The sequence below is a fragment of the Ahaetulla prasina genome, chromosome 5 (assembly GCF_028640845.1).
Source record: "Ahaetulla prasina isolate Xishuangbanna chromosome 5, ASM2864084v1, whole genome shotgun sequence".
Classification (NCBI taxonomy): Eukaryota; Metazoa; Chordata; class Lepidosauria; order Squamata; family Colubridae; genus Ahaetulla; species Ahaetulla prasina.
In genome coordinates this window covers 97,731,135-97,758,821 of record NC_080543.1, presented here as the reverse complement: position 1 = coordinate 97,758,821, position 27,687 = coordinate 97,731,135, and the positions used below count along the sequence as shown (strand labels likewise).

Sequence of the window (27,687 nt, the reverse complement as noted above, 5' to 3'; positions counted from 1 at the left end):
CTCAACTGATTGACTCATTGTTTTTCCATTACCTTGGACTATTTCCTGTTGATGTCTCACTTTTCAGTTTCAGAGGCTTCAGATCTCTTTCGTACGAGACTTCATGGAACCAGCTACGGGGTAAACAATATGATTTTGCACCTTCTTTAAAGCAAATAATACTGTGCTATGTGCACATGTTTAAGGCTAGGAAGTGATGATCAGCCTGCAGAAAGGTTTTATCCTTCCCTGTGTTGAAGGCTGGATGAAAATCATCTTGCCTTTGAGGAACGTTATCATGGACACCATGGGCATTTGTCCATATGTATTGTATGTAGGTGGCTAAAGGCATTGAGATAGAAGTTAGGAAAATCAAGATGACCCACTTAAAAAAAAACGAGTAGGGATTCAGTCATGCCATTTTGACTGCTGGTTTGCTTTTTTTGGACCTCCCCTGGACCTCCCTAATTGATTATTACAGAATCAAACAAAACTCAGATATCTATGTAACTACTTTTGAAAAGAACAATTGTAACACATTTTTTCTGTATTTTTTAAAATCAAAATTGCAAGAGTCAGTAGCTATTAAAATCGAGGCATACTGCAACTGAACACATTTCAGTCATTAGACTTCAACATTTGAATGCAATGAAATTTTAATACAGCAAAAAGTCAGTCAGCTTGTTTAACAAATGTCTAATATGGAAATCACAGCAAATCAATGTCTAGCACGCATTTAGTCTTAAAGTGGCCTTTATTCCAACCAGACCTACATTCCCTTGGTTGTCTCCATGCTTCTCTGCTACTTAAAGGTGTGTGTGTGTGTATGTGTGTGTGTGTGCGTGTGTGTGTAAGCTGAGAAGTGACTATGCAGAAATGGTTTTCCGTCACAAACTGGAACAGGATTGCATAACAAAAAAAAAACATGGGTTCAAGGTAAAGAAGTAGGGAAAATCAGGAACAACCCAAATTTAAATAAGAGTTTATGACTTTGAACATTATTTTCTTTCTGACACAGAAAAAAACAACCTACAAGGACTTGAAGACCTGCAAACTGAGGTTAGGTACCCTTTTACTGAAGATTTTTGTTCTGGAGAGAAATATTTTATGTAAAGAGAAATTCCTCTATTAAGAGCATCCAGTAGACATAATCCATCAAATTTAATGTGTTCTCACATACAAACCTGGGGAATTCCAGGGTAATAAGTTAGTATATATTATAAATGTATTTTAGTCACCTTGTAGCAGCAGCATTATGTTAGATGAATTTTCTCAGGCTGATGCCAACCTGATCTGATAATCTAGTTGTGAATGATAGATCTGTACAGCACTCCATATTTGAAAGCAAAAGGATGCTTTAGAGCAGGGGTCTCCAACCTTGGCAACTGTAAGCCTGGTGGACTTCAACTCCCAGAATTCCCCAGCCAGCAAAGCTGGCTGGGAAATTCTGGGAGTTGAAGTCCTCCAGGCTTACAGTTCTCAGGGTTGGAGACTACTCCTTTAGAGCACATATAGACTACATATGCAGCACCAGACTCCAACTAGCAGCCATTCTCAGGACTCTTTGACAACATTAGGACTTCAGGGAATACACCAGTACTTTCAAGAGTTATAGACAGATGCTATGTTCACAGTTATAGACACTTAAGGGTAGTGTCAGCATGAAGTTTCTGTAAAAGCAGAGTATTGCCATTGCAGCTGGTTCTTTTAAACATATTTCATATATGCAATACCCAGATGAAAACTAAAATTGTCACTGATTCCTGCCCAAGTTAAATAACACAAGACCAATGAATTCACATGTATTAGGTATCTCTCAGTGCTTTCTTTCCAATGTCTCTCTCTCACATACATAAACAGAGCTGAATTCCAAATATAGTTCTTGTTAATTGGGGATAATGTAAATGGTAAGTCAACCATCTTTCAACAAATGTTTGCATTTTATGCACCGTTCTAGTTGATGTTGCAATGTTTTGATTGTCTCTCTTGGGCTTCTGATTCTTTTTTCAGCATCTGCTGCATTTAAGGTTCAAACAGCAATAAAATACAAAGAAAACATGATTGTTCTTTGACATGTTGACATTGGACCCCCACTTTACAAATAAATCTGTAAGACAGAAGTTCGGCATTTTGACATATTGTGTAAAAAAATGGACAACCATAGGGAATATACTTTGAATAAAACAATATATAAAGGTAACCAAGTCTAATGACACAGATAGAACAACCTGAAGCCCCCAGCCTCAATTCTGCAGCTTCCAAGTATCTATGAACACATTCTTATATTTTGCTTCCAAAGCAACAGTGATGAAGACCTATTAGCAGGCAAGTGATGGCTCAGAAGTAACATAACATAACATAACATAACATAACATAACATAACATAACATAACATAACATAACATAACATAACATAACATCAGAGTTGGAAGGGACCTTGGAGGCCTTCTAGTCCAACCCCTTGCCCAGGCAGGAAACCCTACACCATCTCAGTCAGATGGGTATCCAACATTTTCTTAAAAATTTCCAGTGTTGGAGCATTCACAACTTCTGAAGGCAAGTCGTTCCACTTATTAATTGTTCTAACTGTCAGGAAATTTCTCCTTAGTTCTAAGTTGCTTCTTTCTTTGATCAGTTTCCACCCATTGCTTCTTGTTCTACCCTCAGGTGCTTTGGAGAACAGCCCGACTCCCTCTTCTTTGTGGCAGCCCCTGTGATACAGATGGCATTTGTTCTTTTTCTTCTATCCTGCAACGTTACCCCTTGGCAAGCAGCTGAAATAGTTGGCTTGGCAGGCATGGCATAGCAAAGCTTTTTCCAAAATTTAGAATTTAAAGGCAGTGATTTTTCTTCTTTCCATTTCACCACTTGGCTGGAAGAAAGAAGTCCCAAAGACTTGGGCAAGAAATCAAAATATTTTTTTGGCATGTATTCTATTAATATGACTTTGGTTTTTCTCTCAACTAAGGCTTTATGAAGTCCAACCTCTAGCTCGAACATGACTTGGTCAGATACATAGTTTTGGCTCAGAATAATAATTAATCTTCGACTTCTGTCAATGGATGATTGGATGTCATCAATAACAGCTGTAAGTAGAAGAGGTTATATTTTATTTCTATGTAACCCCACTTATTCATATTTTACTCATTTTACTTAATGTTTTATGCAAAAAAGATTTTGAATATTTTATTTTAATTCATTAATCAAATTTATATAGTGGCCCATCTTCTCCAAAGAGACTGGATGGCACATATTGATAAATAAAGTAATATAAAAAATTTAAACGGTTACAGGAATAAATAGTTGTGTGTGTGTTAAACAATATAATTATGCTAAAGTAAGTCAGTAGCAGCCAAATTTGAACATTTCAGAGCTTTAGGACAAATTCCGATGAGAGGAAGGAAGGAAGGGAGGAAGGGAGATAGATGTTATCTGCAACATTTTCAGAAACAACCATAAACCACATCTAGAATCATTGCTTAATTCATCCCAATGCTTTTGATTTGAGCAAAAGAACAACCCAACCCAAGAGTTTCAGCACTTTTCTCCAAAATCACAGCAAACACACTCACATCTATGTGTGTGTGTGAGAGAGAGAGAGACTCTGTGTGTGTGTGTGTGTGTGTGTGTGTGTTTGTGTGTGTGTGTAAACAGTATATAATATACAGTATATAATAAAATCTCAGTGGTGCTATTTCTAGGAAACTAAATGGCATATTTAAACTAAGTGTATATTTTAAATTTAAGCAAAAGAAAAAGATATTTTACCAATATATTCAATGATCATTTATCTCATCTATTTACCTCCTCCAGGAGAAATATCTCGTTCAAAAATGCATAGCTTATATCCAAAATGATCTTCTAAAGTTTTAGGCAGTATCTCCAGAGCAAATTTTCTCTCTTCACCACATATTGGTGTACAGTCTTTCAGGTAAGACACAAAAGCATCGTATAGTTTTCCATCTATAAATAAATAATTCACAACATACTTTTCTGACAGAATTACTTATAGGAATGACATTCAGGCAGGCTCTCCTATTCCCTTGTATGATTGGCTAAATAGCATTTATTTATTCTGAATTTATTTCATTTATCAAACAATCAAATAAAGATTGTTTACTCCATATTAAATGCGGAGCCAAAGGAGGGCAGAAATAGAGTGAACAGAATCAATAATTTCCCATTTTGGAGACTTGTTGAACAATTATGTATCTGTGTTACCTCCCAAAAACAACTCCATATCCCTAATTTCTATTTTCTTTCAGAATAGAGAAAGACTGTAATAATGAAAAGTGAAGAAGTTACAATTTCTTCTTTTTCCCCCCTTTGATACTTATGGGTTTAAATCAGTGCTATTCTTTATTAAATCAAATCAATCATTTTACCTCCCAGTGTTTCATCCTTTCCTGTTATATCTCTGAACAATAAAACAAGCTCAATCTTGAATATTATACAGAGAATCACTATCATTACAGCAATAAAGGAAAACATTATGGCCATTATCATTCCAGCAGTAAAGGTGTGAACTGGTAAATCTGGATTAGATTCTAGGAGGGGAAAAAAAGAGAATAGATGATTGCATAGGAAGGCAAGCTTCTCCAATAATCAGAAGACAACGTTAAAAGTATTTTCTAGCCAAATGCCTGTCTAGTATGCTTTGATACAGAAATATATGTAATAATATTTTGCCTTGTACTTGTCTCTTAAAATAGAAAAATATTCTTACAGCCTATAAAGATATGAAACATTTTATCTATTATTAGGTAACCTTTATATAACGTACTAAGTTTATATATTATCTTATATAAATGAAGCGACAAATTCAGAACTAGAAAATCCATTTGCATTCACTCAAGATTTGGCATTAAAGAAGCAACTAAATGTTGTCAAATTTATGTACCATATAAAGGTGCAGAACACTTTTGCTGAGGAAAATAATATTATTTTGTACAATAATATGGAGGTCTTTTCCATTTTTAAGAAAACTAAACCTTCAATTTATTAAAATAATTCATAAATTTCAGAAAATTGATGTTTCTCCGTGAATTACATAAGATATTAGATGACAATTCTAAAACATGGCCATTTTTTAATAAATGTTTTTATTCCATTAGGAAAGGGGTGTCAAAATGGCAAAGCGTGTGTGTGTGCACGCAAATATATGTGTACATGCCTGAACCCCCCAATGCAACATGCGTGCTGCCCCCTGCACACACCCCAAGCATGCGCACGCAGGTCCTAGCACCCACCCCGCCCCATGCGCATGGTCTCACCTGCATACCCCCTCTCCCCATGCATGCGTGCCCAGCTCCCATACACACATAATCTGTCCCCCATGCATGCACAGAAGAGACCCAAAGACCAGCTGGCTGGCGGCAGGTGCAGGTGCAGGCGCATGCATTACGTAGCTGAATTGGGGCGACGGCATAATTTTCAAGTTCTACTATCAGCTACATCCAAAATTATCTGCCCACTTTCTAAGAATTCTTTTTAGTCTTTACAGTTTATTTTTCCTCCATATCAGTTTAGATTTCTGGGTCATATGGAGACACCTGTATTTACACAAGTTATTTTTTATACTATATTCAAGTATACAATACCTTTTTGCAATATAAATGTTTGCTGTTCAGAACCATTTTCAGAAAAGACACATTTGTATGAAGTATTGAAGTTCTTTTCTTTCACACGTTTAAACCAAAGTTGTTTCATAACATATTTTTTTCCATTTTCATCACTGTTAAGAAAGGAGAATTGAAAAAATAACAATGCTATAAGCATTTACTCTGGAGAAAAGCTCAGTGAATTCAATGAATTTTACTTTTAAATAAACAGTGGAAGAGAGCTTATTGAATTCAGTTAATTAATTTGCTCTTCAGTCATAAAAGTTAGTTCTGCTCTCTTCTTCAGGCATTTTGATGTATCTGGAAGGATTTTGGAAGCTCCCAAGTATGTGAAGGGCAATTCTTCAGTTGACCACTGTGCTAATCTTGGAAATATATACCTTAAATTGTTTTCTTTATCCTGAACTTTTCTCTTTGAACTCTATACTATTGACAACTTAAAGTTCCATATCTATTTACTACTTAAACTTCTCACTACTTAAAGTTCCAACATCCATAGATTGAATTTCAGAAATTGCATTTCCAATGTATCTTCAAGGTATTTGAAGAAAGTTGTTAGATTATTAAAGTTTATAAAGATTAGTTTAAATAACTAGCTTATTCCCATCTTTTAAAAATGGCTGGTTTATATTTTATGAATGAATAAAATAGGAACAATTTCATCTATCCATAAAGTCCCATTCCTATGTTATGGAATTTTCATTTGGCAAAAATCAGGAAACAGTTGTAATTCCCTCTCCAAAGAATAGGACTAGCTATTTTTTTTTAATATTTTTATAGTACAAATATGCCATTTTATTATATTGGATCTCAGTCATAGTAGATCACATTGCAAAACTTACCAAAAAAAAATTAAAATACAAGTAGTCCTCGACGTATAACAGTTTATGTAGTGATTGTTAGAAGTTACAACGGCACTGAAAAAGTCAGAGTCATGTGATCACTTTTTGAAAACTTCTGACAAGCAAAATCAATGGGAAAGTCAGATGCACTTAACAATCATGTTATTCACTTAAAAACTGCAGTGATTCATTTAACAACCATGGTCGCAAAATGGAACAAAACTCATTTAACAAATGACTCACCAACAAAAATTTGGGGCTCAATTGTGGTCATAAATCAAGGACTACCTATATGTCTAATTATGTGTACAAAATATTTGGTTATGAATAATACTTACTATTTGCGTTCTACCTTTTGACACAGTGAACTATTACTCTGACATATTTCTATATTTTCATCATGCACAAGCCAATAAAGTTCATAGGTGAATTCAACAAAGTTCTTCGAATAACCTAAAAATGCTGTGCAATTGAGAATTTCTTCTTTACCTAACAGAAATAATTATTTAAGATTAATAATTTTAATGAAAGACTTCTAAAAATTACAAGGGAGGAATCACAATTTCATACAATGATCTGCCAACCCAGAAATATTATCCTTTTTAATCCTCTTCAGAATTTAAATTTTAAATCATTGATTAATAGCTTTACTTCAATGAATATTTCCTACCTGCTGGCATTCCTAACTTGGTGATATATTTTAACATAATTTAACAACTACAAATAACAACAAATAAGAAGTTTGAAATTAAAAAAAAACATTGACTTCACTGGCACTTCAAACTGAAAATATTAGAATTCTATTTCTACAACCATTTGTTATGAAATACATATATATTAATCTATGTACCATAGGTCTTGAGAACAATGTTTTGATACCAGTGTTTCTTCTGTTTGATTCTTATACTTTTATTCTCAAAAGAGGAAAAGCATTGAAGGGTACTGAAATACATTAAGTTTTCTAAAATTTCAGAAAAAAATATTTCCTCATAGTACAACTACAATAGAAAAGCTGTATATTGTTGTGTATCACAATCCTGCACATTACATCTATTGTTCACTGAAACATGAATATGGTAAAAATAAAATAGTTTACATGTTACAGAACTACAACATTATTGGAAAACTAAAGCTCCTGGATGTCCTGAAATCTCTAAAGCCAGTTGTTTTTTTAAAAATGGCAGTGGATATAGACACATTCTTTGACAAGAAAAATAACTAATTCTTTAAATTAAAATATCGCTCTTCATTTCTCTACAATTCATTCAAAGGCTTGCCAGCTACTTGCTTCTAAATGCTTTCTTCTTACTCTTATAGAAGGAGTGCGGACTTTGAAGAATAGATCTTAGATATAAACCAAGAAATATCATTACTTGGTTTATATTTAGTAATATAATATAGTGATATCATTCTAGCTCAAGTGCAGAAAAATCTATGGTATTTTAAAGGTAATTTATACAGCCAGCTTTTGAAAAGGCACACTTGTTGATAATATAGCCAAACATCATCACACATTAATAATAAAGAGAAGTACCTATTTCAGTTTTGAAAACATTATGACTAGGTCCAATTAGCTTTGGAGTTATTTCTTCAGTACCTTAAGAAGAGAAAAGAGAATTACTTAAACTAATTTTCTTAAAGTCCATCATGATGATAATCGCTAACATGTTGTCCCTACATAAAACATTTTCATTTAAATTTTTAAGTAATTTATTCAAAGATGATTCATCATTTTAAAAAGATGATTTTGGACTGCCCCAGGCCATTAGGATTTATTCTCAGAATTACACAGTGTTCATTTTACAACTACCTCATTTACTTAATGACCGCTGTAAAGAAGGTTGTAACATTGGGACCAATCACATGGTGACCCATTCACATGACCATAATGGACATAATTGACTTATGGTCATAAGTCAAGGACTACCTATATCAAGCAATAAAACTTACTTCACCCAGTTACATAGCCAACAAGCATGAAGAACTTAAAGCGGAGATAATTTCTGATCGAGAGCTGCTGGCATGAGATAAAAATGAAGGGCTGTACAGAGGACTGTTAGAAGACTGTTAGAAGGGGCGTGCATAAGTGCACAAAAGTGCCTACCATTCCTGTCCTATTGTTTCCTTTCAATATATGTTCTTGTAAATAATGTTGTGACAAAATAAAAATAAAAAAGAAGACCCTGTCTGTGCACACAGTCATCTATTGGGACTCTGTTTCTCCAGCACAGCTTGCATTACTGGCTAATACATGTACAAACATGGACACCTTAAGCAAATGTAATCCATAAAGATAAGAGGATCGGAAAGTGTTGTGTTTTCTTAAATTCTCCATTATTTCATAATATACTAAAATTCAAATCTATCACATTAGAGCAAGAACACCACTGATTGTAGTCCCAAATCATTTTACAATTTTACACAGCCTCACCTTTAATTTTTAAATTGGTGGTACTTGTGCTGTTATATTTCTTTCCTGCATGAAGAATTGTTTTTACACATGTATATTTTCCCCCATCTTTTTCTGTTAACTGATCAATGTGCCATTCTTCTTCACCTCTCTTATTAATATTCTCTATGCAGTCCTGTTTCAATGGAGATGTTTACAAGATGGCTTATTATAAATATAAAATATGCATTTAAAAAAAAAAAAAAGAGGTCATATTGTAGGATAAAGTTCCCGACCCTATTGGAAAAATGCATCAATCCCTTTGTTCTAATCACTTGGATAAACATGATTGCATTCAGCATTCAATTTGTTTTATTCAAAAATTATTCTGCTTAGAGTTCTTAACCTGGGAATAAGCCCTACAGAACCCAAGGAGACTAGTATCAGGTTTCCAATTAATAGCTCCATAGAAAGAAGAACTCTAAGGCAGACAAGTTCCTCAAAGAACAATTTTATTGGAGATATCATATTGGCACAAGCTGGTGAAAACCGATTCTGAAAGTTCCTACCTGATTAAAAAGTAAGTTTCCCCTTTCCCCAAACAATCAGCCACATTGTCCAATCAAGGCGCTAGCTGGTTGCTTGGATATTGTACTCATCCTCTCTCCAGCCACCTGTTGGAATGTCCTTGGTTCCCATAAGAAACTATTTTGTTTTGGCTACAAATCCCCATCTATGTTCTCCCCTCTCTATCCTTTCTTCGCACTGTGGCAATCCTGAAGCCTCCAAAATGGCCCCAGCCAGGTTCATTTCAGAGTTGACACCTAGTATGCATAGATTTTGATGTTTAAACTAATTCCCCAGAATTAGTTGCTTAAAATCATTTCTTTAATTCCACTTCAGGAAAATGCAAGAACTTTTGAAAAGAATGAGTGCAAGGCAGAAACAACCTTCTTATGTTAATATTCATTATTTTTTTAGTGAAATATGTAGTTATTACTAGAATGCATTACCAACAGAAGGTTGTAACATTGGGACCAATCACATGGTGACCCATTCACATGACCATAATGGACATAATTGACTTATGGTCATAAGTCAAGGACTACCTATATCAAGCAATAAAACTTACTTCACCCAGTTACATAGCCAACAAGCATGAAGAACTTAAAGCGGAGATAATTTCTGATCGAGAGCTGCTGGCATGAGATAAAAATGAAGGGCTGTACAGAGGACTGTTAGAAGACTGTTAGAAGGGGCGTGCATAAGTGCACAAAAGTGCCTACCATTCCTGTCCTATTGTTTCCTTTCAATATATGTTCTTGTAAATAATGTTGTGACAAAATAAAAATAAAAAAGAAGACCCTGTCTGTGCACACAGTCATCTATTGGGACTCTGTTTCTCCAGCACAGCTTGCATTACTGGCTAATACATGTACAAACATGGACACCTTAAGCAAATGTAATCCATAAAGATAAGAGGATCGGAAAGTGTTGTGTTTTCTTAAATTCTCCATTATTTCATAATATACTAAAATTCAAATCTATCACATTAGAGCAAGAACACCACTGATTGTAGTCCCAAATCATTTTACAATTTTACACAGCCTCACCTTTAATATTTAAATTGGTGGTACTTGTGCTGTTATATTTCTTTCCTGCATGAAGAATTGTTTTTACACATGTATATTTTCCCCCATCTTTTTCTGTTAACTGATCAATGTGCCATTCTTCTTCACCTCTCTTATTAATATTCTCTATGCAGTCCTGTTTCAATGGAGATGTTTACAAGATGGCTTATTATAAATATAAAATATGCATTTAAAAAAAAAAAAGAGGTCATATTGTAGGATAAAGTTCCCGACCCTATTGGAAAAATGCATCAATCCCTTTGTTCTAATCACTTGGATAAACATGATTGCATTCAGCATTCAATTTGTTTTATTCAAAAATTATTCTGCTTAGAGTTCTTAACCTGGGAATAAGCCCTACAGAACCCAAGGAGACTAGTATCAGGTTTCCAATTAATAGCTCCATAGAAAGAAGAACTCTAAGGCAGACAAGTTCCTCAAAGAACAATTTTATTGGAGATATCATATTGGCACAAGCTGGTGAAAACCGATTCTGAAAGTTCCTACCTGATTAAAAAGTAAGTTTCCCCTTTCCCCAAACAATCAGCCACATTGTCCAATCAAGGCGCTAGCTGGTTGCTTGGATATTGTACTCGTCCTCTCTCCAGCCACCTGTTGGAATGTCCTTGGTTCCCATAAGAAACTATTTTGTTTTGGCTACAAATCCCCATTTATGTTCTCCCCTCTCTATCCTTTCTTCGCACTGTGGCAATCCTGAAGCCTCCAAAATGGCCCCAGCCAGGTTCATTTCAGAGTTGACACCTAGTATGCATAGATTTTGATGTTTAAACTAATTCCCCAGAATTAGTTGCTTAAAATCATTTCTTTAATTCCACTTCAGGAAAATGCAAGAACTTTTGAAAAGAATGAGTGCAAGGCAGAAACAACCTTCTTATGTTAATATTCATTATTTTTTTAGTGAAATATGTAGTTATTACTAGAATGCATTACCAACAGAAGTTTGTATTTTAAAGCAGCATTTATGGAATTAACAAATTAAACCATTTGTAAACATTAATAAAATACTCCCCTTATACAAATCTCTGTTAAAAAGACGTTTAAAGAAGGATTTATTAAAAAAGAAATTATTTTTCAACAACATATAAGTTGACTAGGAGTTGCTACCCAGCTGTAGAAGACACTGGCAGTGAAGTTTAAAATTCTAATCAGCTTCAGGCTAGGATCCTTGATGTATTTTTTTCCACCATTCATGGAAACAAGGAAATGAATTTTAGCTACATTCAGAGTTTTTTGAGTAAGTGTGTAGCTCCTCAAATGGGTAGTGGTTGACAAAAGTCCTCTGTACACCAATTCTACAAGCAGAGTGGAAATGTTCACATCGGAGAAAGTATCATTGCACTGAAAGGTTCATGAATTGCTATTCAAATGATGCAGAATTTAATACTGTCTGGAAGATTCTATATACTATCCCTATAGGTGATGGCCCCTGCTGAACTTTATGTTATATGCATAGAGACTGAGTCTTCATTGAAGCCACCAGAACCACTAAACAAAGAGGAGGACAATGTTGTTTGCAACTTATATGGTCATTTGTATTTTTGTTGTTGTTCCAGTGTTTGAATGTAGTGAATGACAATTTCCATTGTGATATATTATCTCCACCTTCCTGACTATAAACTATTTCTTCTATAAACAAGAAAATATTTTAAAAGTACCTTATACCAGGTTATGTTGATAACATTTACACTATCATTTGTACTACTGCACGTGAAAAGATAGCCTGTTCCAATTATGCCATCTCTTCCAGTAAGCAAATGTTCTTCAGTGAAACAATTGTTTTTATTTCTCTTGATGACATTTAAGGACCATTCCTTACAGGATATCTTCCCGTTTCCATTTCTGCATGGGGACAAGAAATGTAACACATAAAGCAGAATAGTTGTTTCAAGGAGATCTACATCCAACCTCTTCATATTATCAAACTAAACTTATGAAATCCATGTGAAGAAATTAAAGGGTCTAGATTATAATCACAGATTATAAATTGAACTAAACAAATATATACACAAAGATGTCTACTTATTCATTTTAAAACTGTGTTATGGATAATCCTTGCTTAATAACCACTTGTTCAGTGACCATTCAAAGTTATGATGCTGCTGAATGAGTGGGATTTATGACTGATCTCCATATTTGTAGCTGTCACACATCCCTATGGTCATATGATCATAGTTCAGGAACTTGGTGACAAGCTCAGAATTACGAGGTTGCAGCATCCCACAAAAATGTGGTCACTATTTGTAACCTTCACTGCTGGACTCCAATAAGCAAAGTCAGTTGGGAAGCCAGCAGGAGGTTGCAAACGGCAACAATGTGACATTGCACTTAAGAATTGTGTAGGATTTGCTTAGCAATGGCAACTAGAAGTGTTGGCACTGCCATCGTAAGTCAGCACAGTCATATGACATCATGCTTTATGATTGTGTTGCTTGGCAACGGAGTTGTTGCTCCCAATTACCATTGTTAAATGAGGTGTATCTTTATCCTTTTCTAAACAAAGTGTTTAGAAATTGGATAAATTGGATGTGTTCATGTCCAATTAAGTGTGTTTAGTATCACAGCAGAATATTCTTGAATACACATGATTAAAATAGAAGACATTTTGGTGGTTGTAAACCACATAATGCTTGGGACAGGAGGAATAAGAGAACAGAGGTTAAAACTACTATACAAGGTAGGTTATAGGTTTATTTTATCAGTTTTTCCTCCATTTTTTAACTGATATCCCCACATTTTTTCATTCTTTTTAGAGGTCTATAAATAATACTAATAAAAGTACAATAAATGGTGCTACGTTTTGTAAATATAAAAGACTATTATTTTCCCTGTTATTATTAAAAGGAAGGAAAGATAATACTTCAAATACTTCAAAAGTGGAGAGAAACTACACTTTAGTTTTGATTAGAGACCTTAAGAAACAGGAAGCTATTTAAGAGGTTAGAATGACAGTGGAGAAAATAATCAGTATTGCAGTGGTGGGATTCAAATTTTTTTACTACCAGTTCTGTGGGCATGGCTTGGTGGACGTGGCATGGCTTGGTGGGCGTGGCATGGCTTGGTGGGTGTGACAAGGGAAGGATACTGTAAAATCTCCATTCCCTCCCCACTCCAGGGGAAGTTTACTGCAAAATCCCCATTTCCTCCCGATCAGCTGGAACTCAGGAGGCAGAAAATAGATGGGGGCGGGACCAGTCAGAGGTGGTATTTACCAGTTCTCTGAACTACTCAAAATTTCCGCTACCGGTTCTCCAGAACTGGTCAGAACCTGCTGAATACCACCTCTGCAGTGTTGTCTCCAATATAAACAACTAATACAAACGAGAATATTTGGAAATTCCATTTTAAAACAATGAAAGGTTGAATTCATCATTTTCTAAAAATGTGATTGCTGAAATATTTATGTAAATCATAGCAGTGAAGTGTTTAAGTATCATTTAAGTGACAGACAGACTTACTCATAATTTTTGTAACATTCTTCCTGTTGTAGATATGCTGAGAAAAATTTAATTTGCAATACCCTTCCTGTTATACACACACATTGCGGCCATCACCTTTGGAGCTAAGAAAATGGAACGAACAAACCACAATTTCTGAAGCAACAGGGTAATTATTTATCTCTGCTCTGCTACAGAATTTACTGATATTATATTCAAAGCTTCTTAATGCTTTAAAGTTTTAAATACCCATTGCACCAAGAAGATGATGATATTCAGAAGACTTTGGCTAGCTTTCTTTTTCAGCAAATTCTAAAAGATTTTGAAAGGTCTAAACTGCTGTTTGGATGTACTGTAGGCCAGTGACTGAGAAAGGATGAATAAACTGAGATTTCACATAAAAAAATTCTACCGATCAAGTCAGTCCTGGATGGTCATGTGAAAAGTTTGGATGAAAGGACTTAAATGTCCCAAAATCCTTTTCCCCAGATTTCTCTGAGATAAGTTGCTCTATTTCTTGAAGAAGGAAGATAGGATTTTGGGGATTTATTTTTTAATCATTTCCCCTGTAGACTATCCTTAAACACTCCAAGTGGGGCTGTTTTTGAAAATGAAATATTTGACCCCTTATTATCATTTCTCCATTTCAGATTTGTACACAGTCTAAGGCAGGGGTCTCCAACTGGTGGTCCATGGACCACTGGTGGTCCGTGAGAAAATTTTGGTAGTCTGCAGAAAAATTATTTGCATTTTTTTATATTGCACTAAATCAGGGGTCCTCAAACTACAGCCCCTGGGCTGGATACGAGCAATGAATGTTTATGTTGCTGCAGAGAGTCTCCCTCTTCTGGGTCTTTTTGTGCTGGTTGGAGGGGGGAAGAAATTCCAACTTGGGATCTACTTCAGCCTCCTGGTGCGGAGTTTTGGGTGAAGGCTGGAGGGAAGTGCCGCTCGTCGCGAAGAGCCTGAGACCCTTGTTCCAGTGGGACTGCATCATGGCCTGAAACTGGCTGACCATTTCAGCCCGCTGAGTTTCCAGGTGCCTGTACCTGGCCTTGCAGTCCTGCAGGTCTTCCCTCTATTTGGAAAGCCTATGCTCATAATCCTAAGTGAGGTGCTTCTGCTGAGCCTCCTTCTTGGCCAGATCCAATTTGAACTGACCCAGCTGTTTTGCCAAGTCTTTCTCATGGTGGCTGCTTAGCTCCAACAACTGCTTCCTGTTGGGGCCCTAAGGAGCCCAGGTGGGCAGGCGGGGAGTGGCTGGGAGGGGAGGGGTGAGTAGTGGCTGGCAAGACACCCCTTGACACGAGTGACATCGAGTTGGCCATGTCCACCTAGTCACATGCCCACCTAGCCACGTCCACCCAGTCATTAAGCAGATCATATTAGTGGTCCGCGGGATTTAAAATTATGAATTTAGTGGTCCCTGAGGTCTGAAAGGTTGGTGATCCCTGATCTAAGGGACCTCTTGAGCTTTCACTTTCTGCTCAAAGAGCAGATGGAAGATGAAATGGTAATTCATTCTTTCCACAGATATAGCTAGCGCACCAGTTCTGCCCTTTCCTGCATTGGGAGGTCCTACATATTGTTGTTTGTACAGTAGTCATCTCAATAGGATTACAGTAATATGCTCTATCTGGAGCATATAGGATGACCTGCGGTCAAAAATTGATGTTTCACAAGTTCCAAGGGTCAGGACATCCAAGTGTAATTCAAGGTCCTGATTATCACATTTAAAGTCATTTATGGCATAAGGCCTGACTATCTGAGGTACTGCTTGTTTCCAGTCATCCCTGCCATCTGATTTTGATCCAGCAGGATGGGTGCCCCAAATCCTTTCAGTTAAAAAATGTCATCTGGCCGGACACAGGAGAGGCAACTATTCTGCTGCAATTCCTGACATTCTCTGGAATTTGCTTCCGCCCATAAATTTTTGTGGTTCCCAAGCTTACGTCACTTCAAAAATTGCTGAAAGACGTGATTATTCTCCAGGCCTTGGTGACAGTTGATTTTACAGCTGCCATTTTGCTTTGGTTTGGTTTTCTGGTCTTATTTGTTTTGATTTTGCTCTGGCATTTTGCCTTTCAAGTTGATTTTACTTCCTGTACACTTTTTTACTTGTAAATTTCCCAAGAGTCATTTAGGAATAGGGCAATCTAAAAAATAAATTAAAATTAAATTAATTTAATACTGTAGGCTCAGTGCTGGGACACAATGTAGCAGCTAAGATTCTAACAGGAATGTCTTTTGCAGATCATATTATAGTGATCTTGAAAAAAAGACAGTTGATACTGAGTTGGAAACTGAACACACATCAAACAATTGCTTTTGCTCTAAAGCCTAAATGCCTGGAGATACGCTAGCACACGGGTCTGAAACCTTAAACACTGAAAGGGCAATTTGGACCTCTTTCCCACAGGAAAAAAAACACCGGGAGCCACAAAACCTGGATAGGCGCGGCCAACTTGACATCACTCACTCCCACTCAGTCACATGACCCTCCCCAGCCACGCCTACGCAACCGTTCATTAGGGCAGAGAACCAGTTGTTAAATTATTTTCAATGCCCAGCCCCATCTAACTCCTCCCCTCCCAGCCATCTCTTATCACACCCAGCCGCTCACCTCAAAGGCCTCAACATATTGATAGTTCTGTAAAAATGTTCACTTTCTCTCTCTCTCTCTCTCTTTCTCTCTCTCTTTCCCTCCCTCCCCCTCTCTTTTCCTCCCTCTCTGTCTCTCTTTCTCTGTCTCTCTCTTTCTCCATCTCTCTCTGTTTCTCTCTCTTTCTCTCCCTATGTCTCTTTCTCTCCCTGTCTCTTTCTCTCTGTCTCTCTCTCTCTCTTTCCCTCCCTCTCTCTTTCTTCCCCTGTGTGTGTGTGTGTGTGTGTCTGTCTGTCTGTCTGTCTCTTTCTCTCTCTCTATCTATCCCTGACTCTCTTCTCTTCTCTCTTTCTCTTCCTCTTTATCCCCCGCTCTCTGTCTTTCTCTTTCCCTCCCTCTCTCTCTTCCCCCTCTCTCTCTAACTATCTCTGTCTATTTCTGCCTCTGTGTCTCTTGTCTGTCTCTGCCTTTCTCTATTTCTCTTCCTCCCCCATCTCTGAATTGATGAGCAAAATGGCAAAACTACTTTCAGGACTTTCAGGGACACATTTACCCTTAAAATACACAACATCTCTCTCCCTCTCCCTCCCTCCCTCCCTTCCTCACTTTCTCTCCCCTGGGGGGGAAGGAAACCTGAACTGGTTGTGGGTGGTGGGAATCTGACATTCGGAGGTCGACGAGTCCAGGAGCAGTGCCCCAATGATCAGCTGGTCGGCAAAGAGCTGAAGACCAGCTGGCTGGCAGGGCATCACAACACCGGCAGTTCTGCAGGAAAAGCAAGTGGCATCTAGGAAGCAACAGCGAGCCCACGATGTTGCAGGCTCCATGTCATAATGGCTTCTAGGAAGAGGGGACCCCACCTCCCCCATTGTGAACTGTGCTAAATTTCACTTTGCTGTTGAGGAGGAAATGATTACTAAATTTAGTAATGGGAACATGCCGCATTAGCTCCATTGCGAAAGAGATGGTTTACCTCAAATTACTAAACTGGGTAAATGAATATTACTAATATGGAACATCTGGAACAAAAATATATATTTTATATACCATGAAGAATCTATACCTTTTATAGCACATATAACTAACATTGTTTTAAAAAATGCAATGCACTATTTCAGAAGTTTACTTAGGATAAAATGCCTTTTTTGATTCAGGAAGTTTCCATTGTCATTTAAAGAATGAAGTTTGATTTCCATATTAAATTTATCTAACTAAAGGGTGCATTTTCTTTTTCTGGTTCCTGGATGGCAAGTTTTACTGTTGCAACTTTTTCCCAGTAGCTATATTGGAATTGTTCTTTAGGTAGGACATTAATGTTCAACTACCTTGGAACTTATGGGGTTCTCCCCAACCCTATTTTAATTACTGGGTTTGAGCCTTCTGATAATGCTAAATTAATATCATGAGGGAACCCAAACTTGGTAACAACAAGACAACTTTTTTTTGGGGGGGGGATAACTTGTATAGCGTATGAACTTATACCTTAAACTAATAAATAGCCTTAAATTGTGGGGTTTTTTGTTGCTATTTGAGGAATTGGAACATAAATGTATACAAACTCATGCAAAATAGAAATATATTCAGTTAACAAGTTTTTACTATTGGCCAGCACCAGGGGTGAAATCCAGCAGGTTCTGACAGGTTCTGGAGACCAAGTAGTGAAAATTTTGAGCAGCTCAGAGAACCGGTAGCAGAAATTTGGAGTAGTTCAGAGAACTGGCAAATACCACCTCTGGCTGGCCCCAGAGGACGGTGGGAATGGAGATTTTGCAATATCTTTTCCCCAGGAGTGGGGAGGGAATGAATATTTTGCAGTATCCTTCCCCTGCCACGCCCACCAAGCCACACCACACCCACCAAGCCACGCCCACAGAACCGGTAGTAAAAAAATGGATTTCACCACCAGTCAGCACTACAAACTCCCCCTAGTAATAAGGGATTTACCATGTAATTTTCAAATTAATAAAGTAAATTATTTTTAAACAGTTGTTAGAAAAGATTAAATAGTTGTTCAAATGAACATGTTGTTCTGGTTGACTTCTGACTTGCTGAAAATCTCATTTCTACCTTTCTCACCAACTGAGGATGGACCATTAGGCTGGAGAACAGACAAATATGGACATAACTTTCTTCTTAAACAAACGATCCTTTTATCTATGTACATAGTGCACCTACCTGAGACAGCATTGATAGATTCCAGTATCATTCAGTAAAATTGGCCAAAATCGCAAATTAGACCCATTCAAATCAATTCTGCTGTCTCCATGAATTAGCGCTTTTTCTCCTTTTTCTCCTTTATAGAACCAATGGATAACTTGTCCTTCATGCTGTGGTTTTTTAGGGCAGCAAAATGAAAAGTATTCTTCTTCTAGCACATTAATAGGTGAGTGCCTTTCACAAAGCTTTCCTTCAGAAAATGAAAACATGTAGAAAATAATAAGACTATTTGTTATTATTAGAAGTATGATAACACTTGGGCTAGTGCAGTTCAGCTTTATAGCACAACTTGCCCATGACAGCATTTTTGTTTTTGTTAAAAAAAAGGTGTTTGCATATATGCTAGAAGAAAAAGTATAATATGGCAACAGTCCTCATTTTGACTTCTTGCTCTACCCTCTTAAAATTCCAATTTAAATATTGCATCTATTAACAATTCCATTGCATTGTATGTTATGAAGCTAACAAAAGCTTAACATTTTAATAACGTGTTTAAGAGAAGACGTAATCACCTTCTGATTTTGCCTTCCTACTCTTTAGAAGGTCAGATCCTGAAGTTTAAAATCAAATACTTTGGCCACCTAAAGAGAAGGAAGGACTCACTGGAGAAGAGCCTAATGCTGGGAAAGATTGAGAGAAAAAGAAGAAAGGGACGACAGAGAATAAGGTGGCTGGATGGAGTCACTGAAGCAGTTGGCGTGAGCTTAAATGAACTCCAGAGGATGTAGAGGAGAGGAAGGCCTGGAGGAACGTTGTCCATGGGGTTGCGATGGGTCAGACATAACTTCCCAACTAACAACAACAACAACAACACTAATACAACTGTCTACAACATTTAGAATTTTAGAACAGGGGTCCCCCACAACCCTGGGCTGTGGCCTATTCAGAACAGGATGATGCGAGCAGTGGGCTGGTGCACATGTGCATATGCACAACGTGAGCAGTGTGCACATGCATGCATGCGCAGCTTGACTTGCATAAGTTGAGCTGTTTGCACATGCTCATGCATACCAGACAACCATTCATGCAAGTCGAGCTGTGTGCACATATGCACGCTGGCCCACCACTCATGCGGCATGGTTTCCCCCTCCCCTCATCAGTGGGGCCACCAAGCTGCAAAGTACCACTGCTGTAGAACATTTAGAATTCCAGAATTATCAGCTAACAAAGCTGCATTATTATGTTTGTTCTTTGTATTTGTCAACACGATTCTGGCAGCCTGCAGACATATTTTTGAACAGCTTGTGCCAAAAGGCCAAGAAGCAACTAACTAATACAAGGGCTGCCCCATTTTTACACATGTTGTACCTGCCATTTTGACTTTTTAATATCTTTACCCTACCCATCTGCCAAATCGCCTAGGAGACCTATCATATTCATACTATGTAATTGATATTTTTCAAGGAATATCATCAATATTTCATGAGTGTGAAACAGAATTCTAAACCTCAAAAGAATTTATGTGCTTAAGCATTTGTGTCACAAAATCTTGCAGACCACTGGTAAGAAGGAGAAATAGATCTTATTGATAATGATGCCACAATAACAAGCAAACTTTGGCTCATGATATATTCTTGCCTTATTCTAATTAAGAAACAAATCAAAAAGAGGCTAATGACAAATTGTTGTATTTCAAACTGTAAAATGTCACAATGGGGGGCACACACACACATTCACATTCTCTAGCATACATAGTTATGGAACAGTGCTATAAGATATTGTGGTTTGAGTAGGGGAGAAATGATATTTATCTTAAGTAGACTCAAATGATGATACTGCAGTGACATTTATTTTTCATTATTATTAGATAATTTCCATTCCCTGGAAATATTTAGAGGCTGAACCTCCAATCACTTTTGATTTATTATCCTGCTAAATGGTACATTTTTATGTGAAAGCAATAGATTATGATGAAACGAAAACATGTAAATTCACAACTGTCAGCTTATCTTGCCCGATCAACATACCTTTCTCAACTGTTACCCATATCAACTTTCCATTATTTTGATGTTTATGGATCATCTGCATATGATATCCAGCCTCCAATAGCATAGACAGTCTTAAAACAATCAACCCAAAGTGGTATGTTTTAAGATAAAGAGAGAAAACAAAAAGTTATACTTACCTGAGCTGATAAACCTAAGGATCAGTGTTAGCAAAAATGTCATATTTTCAGAACGCATTTTTTAAAAAATTTAATCTTAGTTTCTCCTGTAGAGCAAAACAAAAAACAAAAAACCCACATTTTTTAAAAATTCTACTTGAAATATAATTCTAATACTAGACTTGAATGTGATGATAATAACACACACATAATAGTTACATCTGAATCTAAGATTTGAACTAGGAATCAGACTTAAGTGGGGGGAAAGGGAACATTTGCTTAACTGATATGGTGAGCCGTTCTGCTGAGGCTCATTCTTACAAACATGGCTACCTACAAACATGGCAACAGTCAAAAAAGTCAAGATAGTGGCAATGATAGCATAATCAGAGCTTCACCCATTTTTCTGTGTGGCATACTATAAATAGGCAAAGCTTTGTTGCACCATCAAGGCTGCCACCTCAACTTCTCTTTTATATTATTTTTATAAAATAATATAAATAAAAATATAAATATATAATTTTATATATTATATATAATTGGCTATTATAGAGTTATTGTAGAATTATTGGGAATCATAAGTACTTGATGTCTTTTCTAGAATAAAAGCATTGACTTCCAATTCCAGTGCCAATGACCTCTCTGTTCATTATTTCCATGTAATGTTGGGTATTTTACACTTGAACCAACCATACCCTGCAAGCAGTTCATAGACAATTTATTTTTATTACATATATCTGTATACAATCCAGCTCTCATTCTGTTTCATTCATATAATATCTTATTTATGCCAATATATATATATATATATATATATATATATATATATATATATATATATATATATATATATATATATATATATATATATATATATATATATATGCTGTCCAACTGGATAGAGAACATTCATGATTCATTATAATTTAATCACTGATGTTTCTGACAGGAAATAATATTGCACCCTTTTAACACAGCACTTGTGTAATCATCACAGAAACAAAAAAATATGAGATCGCTGTCTTGTAGCATTGCATAAAAGCTTGTGTATACACTTAGTATATAAATCTGGTCACAGTTTACCAGCAAGAGCTGAAGATTCCTAGATGTTCGCTGCTGAATCTGTTTCAAGAGTTACAGCAGGAAAAGCCAATGTACTGTAGTAGTTATGGTCCTGGACTAGGATAAAGGAAAACCAGGCTCAAGCTCCACTTTAGCCTTGGGGGTTCCTTGGATGACTTTGGGCCAATCGCTCTTCCTCAGCCAAACTCCTGTCTCTTGGACGCCTGAAGGAAAAGGAAGACATAAATCTAATAAACAAAAGCCCTAAATTTCTAAAAGCACAGGTAGTCCTTGCCTTATTAACACAATTGAACCCAAGATTCCTCTTGCTAAGCAAGAGAGTTGTTAAGTGATTTTTGCCCAGTTTACAACCTTTCTTGCCACAGTTGTTAAGTGAATCACTGGAGCTATTAAAGTCAGTAGCATGGTTGTTAAGTGAATCTGGCTTCCCCATTGACTTTGCTGGTCAGAAAGTTGCAAATGGTGATCACATGTCCTCGGGACACTGCAATCGTCATAAATACATGCATTCGAATTTTGATCACTTAACTATGGGGATGCTGCAACGGTCGTGTAAAAAACAGTTATCAATCACTTTTTTCAATACTGTTGTTACTTCGAATGGTCACTAAATGAATGTTAGTAAGTCAAGGACTACCTGTAATTGACTCCATTGCAGAGGTAGCAGACAAAGGGGGGGGAGTATCTGAGGAATTACAGGTGGTCTTTACGTAACGAGTCATTCAGCAATCATTTGAACGTACAATGATATTGAATAAGTGGCGATAGTCATTACATCTTTGCAATCATGTGATTGCCAATTGTGACCCTCACCGCCGGGTTCTGACAAGGAAAATCAATGGGGATGGTGGCAGGAGATTGCAAATAGTGAAAGTGTGACATCGTCTTAATGATATTATGGGATTCACTTTATGAAGGCAACCAGAAGTGTAGAACTGTGGTTGCTAAGGGGTGCAGTCACATGACATCACATTTTATGACGGTGTGGCTTAGTGATGGGAATGTTGGTCCCAATTAGTGTTGTTAAGTGAGGACTATCTCTATAGCATTACTATATGAAAAGATTGTAGAGCAGATCATAACAATAATAATCTGAAAGCATCTTAAAAACAATGTGATAATTACCAGAAGTCAGCCTGAATTAATCAACAAATCTTATCTAATTTTTAATTGTTACTTTGGTAATAGATTAAGGAATTATATATTCCTTATAGCAGCACATAATAGATTTAAAAATTGCACTCATGAAGCTCTTGTTAAAGGTTCCTCATCAAATCAGAGGGAAGGAGTGCCTCAAATTTAATCTTAAGTGTTTTAATCATCTTTTTAAAAATGTAATGACTTAAATCACAGATGTCAAACTCGCCACATCACGTTGCCATCACATGATGTTTTGCAACATTTTTCCCATTCACGGAGCTGAGATGGGCGTGGCCTAAGCGTGACACATCTGGCCCAGTAGTGGGTTGCCCCCGGTTTAGACCAGTTCGCAAGAACCGGTAGTAAAACCAGCGGGAGGCTCCATCCACCAACCCAGACGTCGTCATAGATGATCTGCACATATGCGGAAGCATACACACTCCTGTTGCGAACGAGTAATAAAGGTAAGTAGAACCCACCCCTGATCTGGCCCGCGAACTGCCAGTTTGACATCCCTGACTTAGATGATGTAAAATTCAGAGTAAATACAGAATATTTATCAATTTTGCAGATGATACATAAGTTGGATGAGATAATAGGTCATGAGGAAGAAATAAAATTCAATCTGACATTGATAGAGAAATTTGTTTAAAGTTACAATGAAATATAATCAATAAAATGTTGTTCACAGAACCAAAATTTAAATTGAAAAGTTATGGAATGAGAATACCTGTCTTGGTAAGGACTTTGAGAGAAAAAAGTATTTACAATAATAGCCAGTGGTGAAATCCAAATTCTTTTACTACCAGTTCTGTGGGCATGGCTTGATGGGTGTGGCTTGGTGGGCATGGCAACGGAAGGATGCTGCAAAATCTCCATTCCCACCCCACTCCAGGGGAAGGATAATGCAAAATCCCCATTTCCTCTCCACTCCTGGGGGAAGGATATTGCAAAATATCCATTCCCAACCCACGCTGGGGCCAGTATTTGCCGGTTCTCCAAACCACTCAAAATTTCTGCTACCAGTTCTCCAGAACCTGTCAGAACCTGCTGGATTTCTCCCTTGATAATAGCTTATTGCAAATGGAAAGCAGGTGAATATTGTGATGTGGTTGCAAACATTCCACAACATTTCCAAATCATGAAACTAACAATTGTTTTTTATTCTTTTTCGTTGTTGTTGTTAGAACTATATATAAAGTATTTAATCTGCTCTGTGGCCTAACTGAGAAGAAAGTTCGTTTATGTTTAATTTAGGAAAATGATTCTCCAATTGTACCGTGAGGCATCCATCCTCCTCCATGTTAACCGCTGGTGTAGATGTAGGCACATCTTGTTGGCTGCCATTGCCTTAGGAAAAAGGGATTTGTGACTGAAAACTTGTTTAGTGAAACACAGATGTCAAAGTATAGGTATTATAGCAGTGGAGTAGTAAAACTCAAAAAAAAAGTGAATAAGTTTTAGTTGTCATAATTATGAGTCCATGTGTGCCATCCTAAGGGGCAGCGTGATCTCAGACAAACAAGAAATGTGTTTATGGGATTTCAGAGAGATGGAGACCCAAATACCTATTAATAAAGATGTCTACTGAAGAAAATTTTGAGCCGCAAGCTTCTGCGTAGTAAGTTGTTATTATTGTACACCATGAGGTGTACACAGAATTACTCAAATGATAAATGGATGGACATTTTTGTGACAATATTTAGTTTCAAGATGCCTCCAAGGCGAGGAGAAAGTATACAACATAACTATAATGATCTAATTACATCAAGAAGAGTGAACCACAATGGGTTTTTTTTAAAAAAAATAAGGTAGAGAGGAAGTATTCATTTAACTGTGCCGTCTCTCTCTGCATCTTTACTTGCAAATCCCTGTCTGGGAAATACTGATTTAGAAAAGTCAAATTCGGGCTGAAACACCCACTATTGCTACTACAGGGCACAAGAGCGCTTCCTGTCTCTTTTTGTTGCCATCTAGTGGTCCTCCGAATCTTTGCAGCCCAAATCTAAGAAACCCAGGATGCCGAACTCCGATTCTCTGAACAGCGCGCGGCCCGAGAATTCTGGGAGCAGGAATCTCAACACCTTTTGCCAAGGTTGCATTGTGGGAAAGACGGTTCTTCTTACCTTAAGCCAGATGCTGCAGGTAGAAAGACAGTGGGATGAGGCTGAGAGATGGATGGGCTGCCAATGCAGGCGCTTTGGAGGAGAAGGTTTTTCCGCTGGCGATTCCCTGACGAGGATGTTATGCTTCTATCCTAGAACTTAGCAGCAAGAGAGCAAAAGAGGACCATCGGTTTCCCCCAGCCCAGAAGATGCTTTCGATCGGCCGGGAATTGACCTGTGGTTGCTAACTCAAGAATGACGAAGAAAGAGGAGCCTGAGGGCCCTCCCTGACTGGAAGCCCCGCCTTCCATCCGCAAAAGTCCCCCTCTTGCCTTCGCCCCATTGTTTAGACGAGAGACGTGAGCTGATTCAGATGTTCCGCGCGCGAGACGTGCCCCGAATCCGGGGAAATTGGGCTTTGGTTAAGCGGGGAAATTCTGGGAGAATTGCTTTCTAAACAAGAAAGGAGTGCAAGCATTTTATTTTTAAAAAAAATTAAATGCCGTTGTCTACACATCCTCCTCACCCGGGCAAAAGACCTGTCGAAATCCTCGGGAGGTTCAGAAGTGTATGGGAGTAACGTTTCCGATGTGGAAATGAGGAAGCGGCTTGGTGTAGTCAACTTTTTAAATACGTCGGTGAATAAATTGCTCTCGCCCCTTTCCCAAACAAGTTTGTCCTGCCACATTAAATGGTTTGACTGTCCTTATTGATGGTGTACAGAACACATTCAGGCAAGAATTGAAGGATTCCTCAGTTTTTCCCTCCCTCCCTCCCTCCCCAAATTTCTGAATAGCAGGAAGTATTTACCAATAGCTGGCAAGACCAGCTATTTCAGGACCCCTTCACAAATGGATATCTGCTTTTCTGTCTAACAGACAACAAGTGGTCAAAATTGGCAATGCTCTATCAAATCCTGTTCCTGTCAAGAGTGACGTTCCTCAAGGCAGCGTCCTTGGACCAACACTCTTCATACTATACATTAATGATCTTTGCGACCATATCTCAAGTAATTGTGTTCTCTTTGCTGACGATGTCAAACTATTTAACACCACAGACATCTATCATTCAAAAAGACCTTGATCATCTAACTGCTTGGTCTAAAACGTGGCAACTCCAAATCTCAACCAGCAAATGTTCAGTCTTACATATTGGAAAAAAGAACCCAAACACTAAGTACATACTTGATGGACATCACCTTACAGATGACCCCCATCCTGTTAAAGACCTTGGAATTTTCATATCAAATGATCTAAGTGCCAAAGCCCATTGCAACTACATAGCAAAAAAGGCTCCAAGAGTTGTAAACCTAATCTTGCGTCGCTTCTTTTCCAAAAACACTACACTACTAACCAGAGCATACAAAACATTTGCTAGCCCAATTCTTGATTACAGCTCGCCTGTCTGGAATCCATACCACATTTCTGACATCAATACAATTGAACGTGTCCAGAAATATTTTACAAGAAGAGTTCTCCATTCCTCTGAAAACAATAAAATACCTTATCCCACCAGACTTGAAATCCTAGGCTTAGAAAACTTGGAACTCCGTCGCCTTCGACAAGGCCTAAGTTTAACTCATAGAATCATCTATTGTAATGTCCTTCCTGTTAAAGATTACTTCAGCTTTAATTGCAGTAATACAAGAGCAAACAATAGATTTAAACTTAATGTTAACCACTTTAATCTAGATTGCAGAAAATATGACTTCTGTAACAGAATCATCAGTGTTTGGAACACTTTACCTGTGGTCTCTTCCCATAATCCTAAAAACTTTCTACTATTGACCTCACCCCATTCCTAAGAGGACCATAAAGGGCATGCATAAGAGCACAAACGTGCCTACCGTTCCTGTCCTATTGTTTTTCTTTTCTTCTTCCTATATATATATATGCTTATACCTCCTAATATTTACTCATATATATGTTTATATACTATATAATCTTTTTGTATGATACTTATATATATTGTTGTGACAAAATAAATAAATAAAAATAAATAAATAAAAAGAGCTTGGACTATAAAAGAGGAAAGCTCTGAGACCAGCAAAAACAAAGCCGTTCTAGTTTTGCATAAGTACTTTAAGGCAGGGGTCTCCAATCTTGGCAACTTTAAGCCTGGGGGATTTGAACTCCCAGAATTCCCCTGCCAGTTTGCTGGGAGTTGAAGTCCACCAGGCTTGAAGTTGCCAAGGTTGGAGACCCCTGCTTTAAGGGGTATGTTCAAAGGGAAATTAGCATCTGATAGCCCGGCTCTCTTTAGACACAGATATAGTGTTGTTTTAGAGCAGTTAAATGCCTGTTTGAAAACCATCCAAGTAACAGACCTTGAGAGAACTTGTGAAGCCAATAGCAGAGACTGCCCATCCCTCCTGGTCAGCTGTCCTAAAGGTGTGAATGTCTGTGGATCAGCCTGGAGGCATAGACAAAGCTGTTAGTAGAAACTGGGCAATCCCACTTTTCAGGAGTTCTCTTCGCAGGGGGACTTCGCTGCAGACAGAAGAAATGGTAGAACACAAC

At 37.4% G+C, this 27,687-nt stretch overlaps 1 protein-coding gene and 1 long non-coding RNA gene across 2 annotated transcripts; one reads left to right on the top strand and one right to left on the bottom strand.

Annotated features, from left to right (window-relative positions):
* Window positions 1-90: 90 nt before the first annotated feature.
* On the bottom strand, window positions 91-25,406 carry IL18R1 (interleukin 18 receptor 1). The gene is made up of 12 exons (XM_058186193.1): window positions 25,190-25,406; window positions 21,924-22,126; window positions 20,862-20,947; window positions 18,695-18,926; window positions 12,139-12,322; window positions 10,445-10,598; window positions 7,977-8,039; window positions 6,781-6,931; window positions 5,580-5,713; window positions 4,365-4,526; window positions 3,784-3,942; window positions 91-3,065 (listed from the first exon to the last, which is right to left on the bottom strand). The coding sequence occupies exons 3-12, from the start codon at window positions 20,917-20,919 to the stop codon at window positions 2,611-2,613; spliced, it is 1,752 nt and encodes a 583-aa protein (XP_058042176.1). The 5' UTR covers window positions 20,920-20,947; window positions 21,924-22,126; window positions 25,190-25,406; the 3' UTR covers window positions 91-2,610.
* Window positions 2,942-20,953, top strand: LOC131199914 (uncharacterized). The gene is made up of 5 exons (XR_009155470.1): window positions 2,942-3,067; window positions 3,793-3,910; window positions 13,971-14,086; window positions 18,821-18,902; window positions 19,277-20,953. It is a non-coding gene; the product is annotated as an uncharacterized LOC131199914 (long non-coding RNA).
* Window positions 25,407-27,687: the final 2,281 nt, after the last annotated feature.

Coding starts and splice junctions, on each gene's coding strand:
- IL18R1 (XM_058186193.1), bottom strand. CDS start 20,919: ATGCGTTCTGAAAATATGACATTTTTGCTAACACTGATCCTTAGGTTT. Junction 10,599..12,138: donor TCAACATAACCTGGTATAAG/GTACTTTTAAAA, acceptor CCATTGAAACAG/GACTGCATAGAGAATATTAA. Junction 3,943..4,364: donor AAAGGATGAAACACTGGGAG/GTAAAATGATTG, acceptor ATTTATTTATAG/ATGGAAAACTATACGATGCT.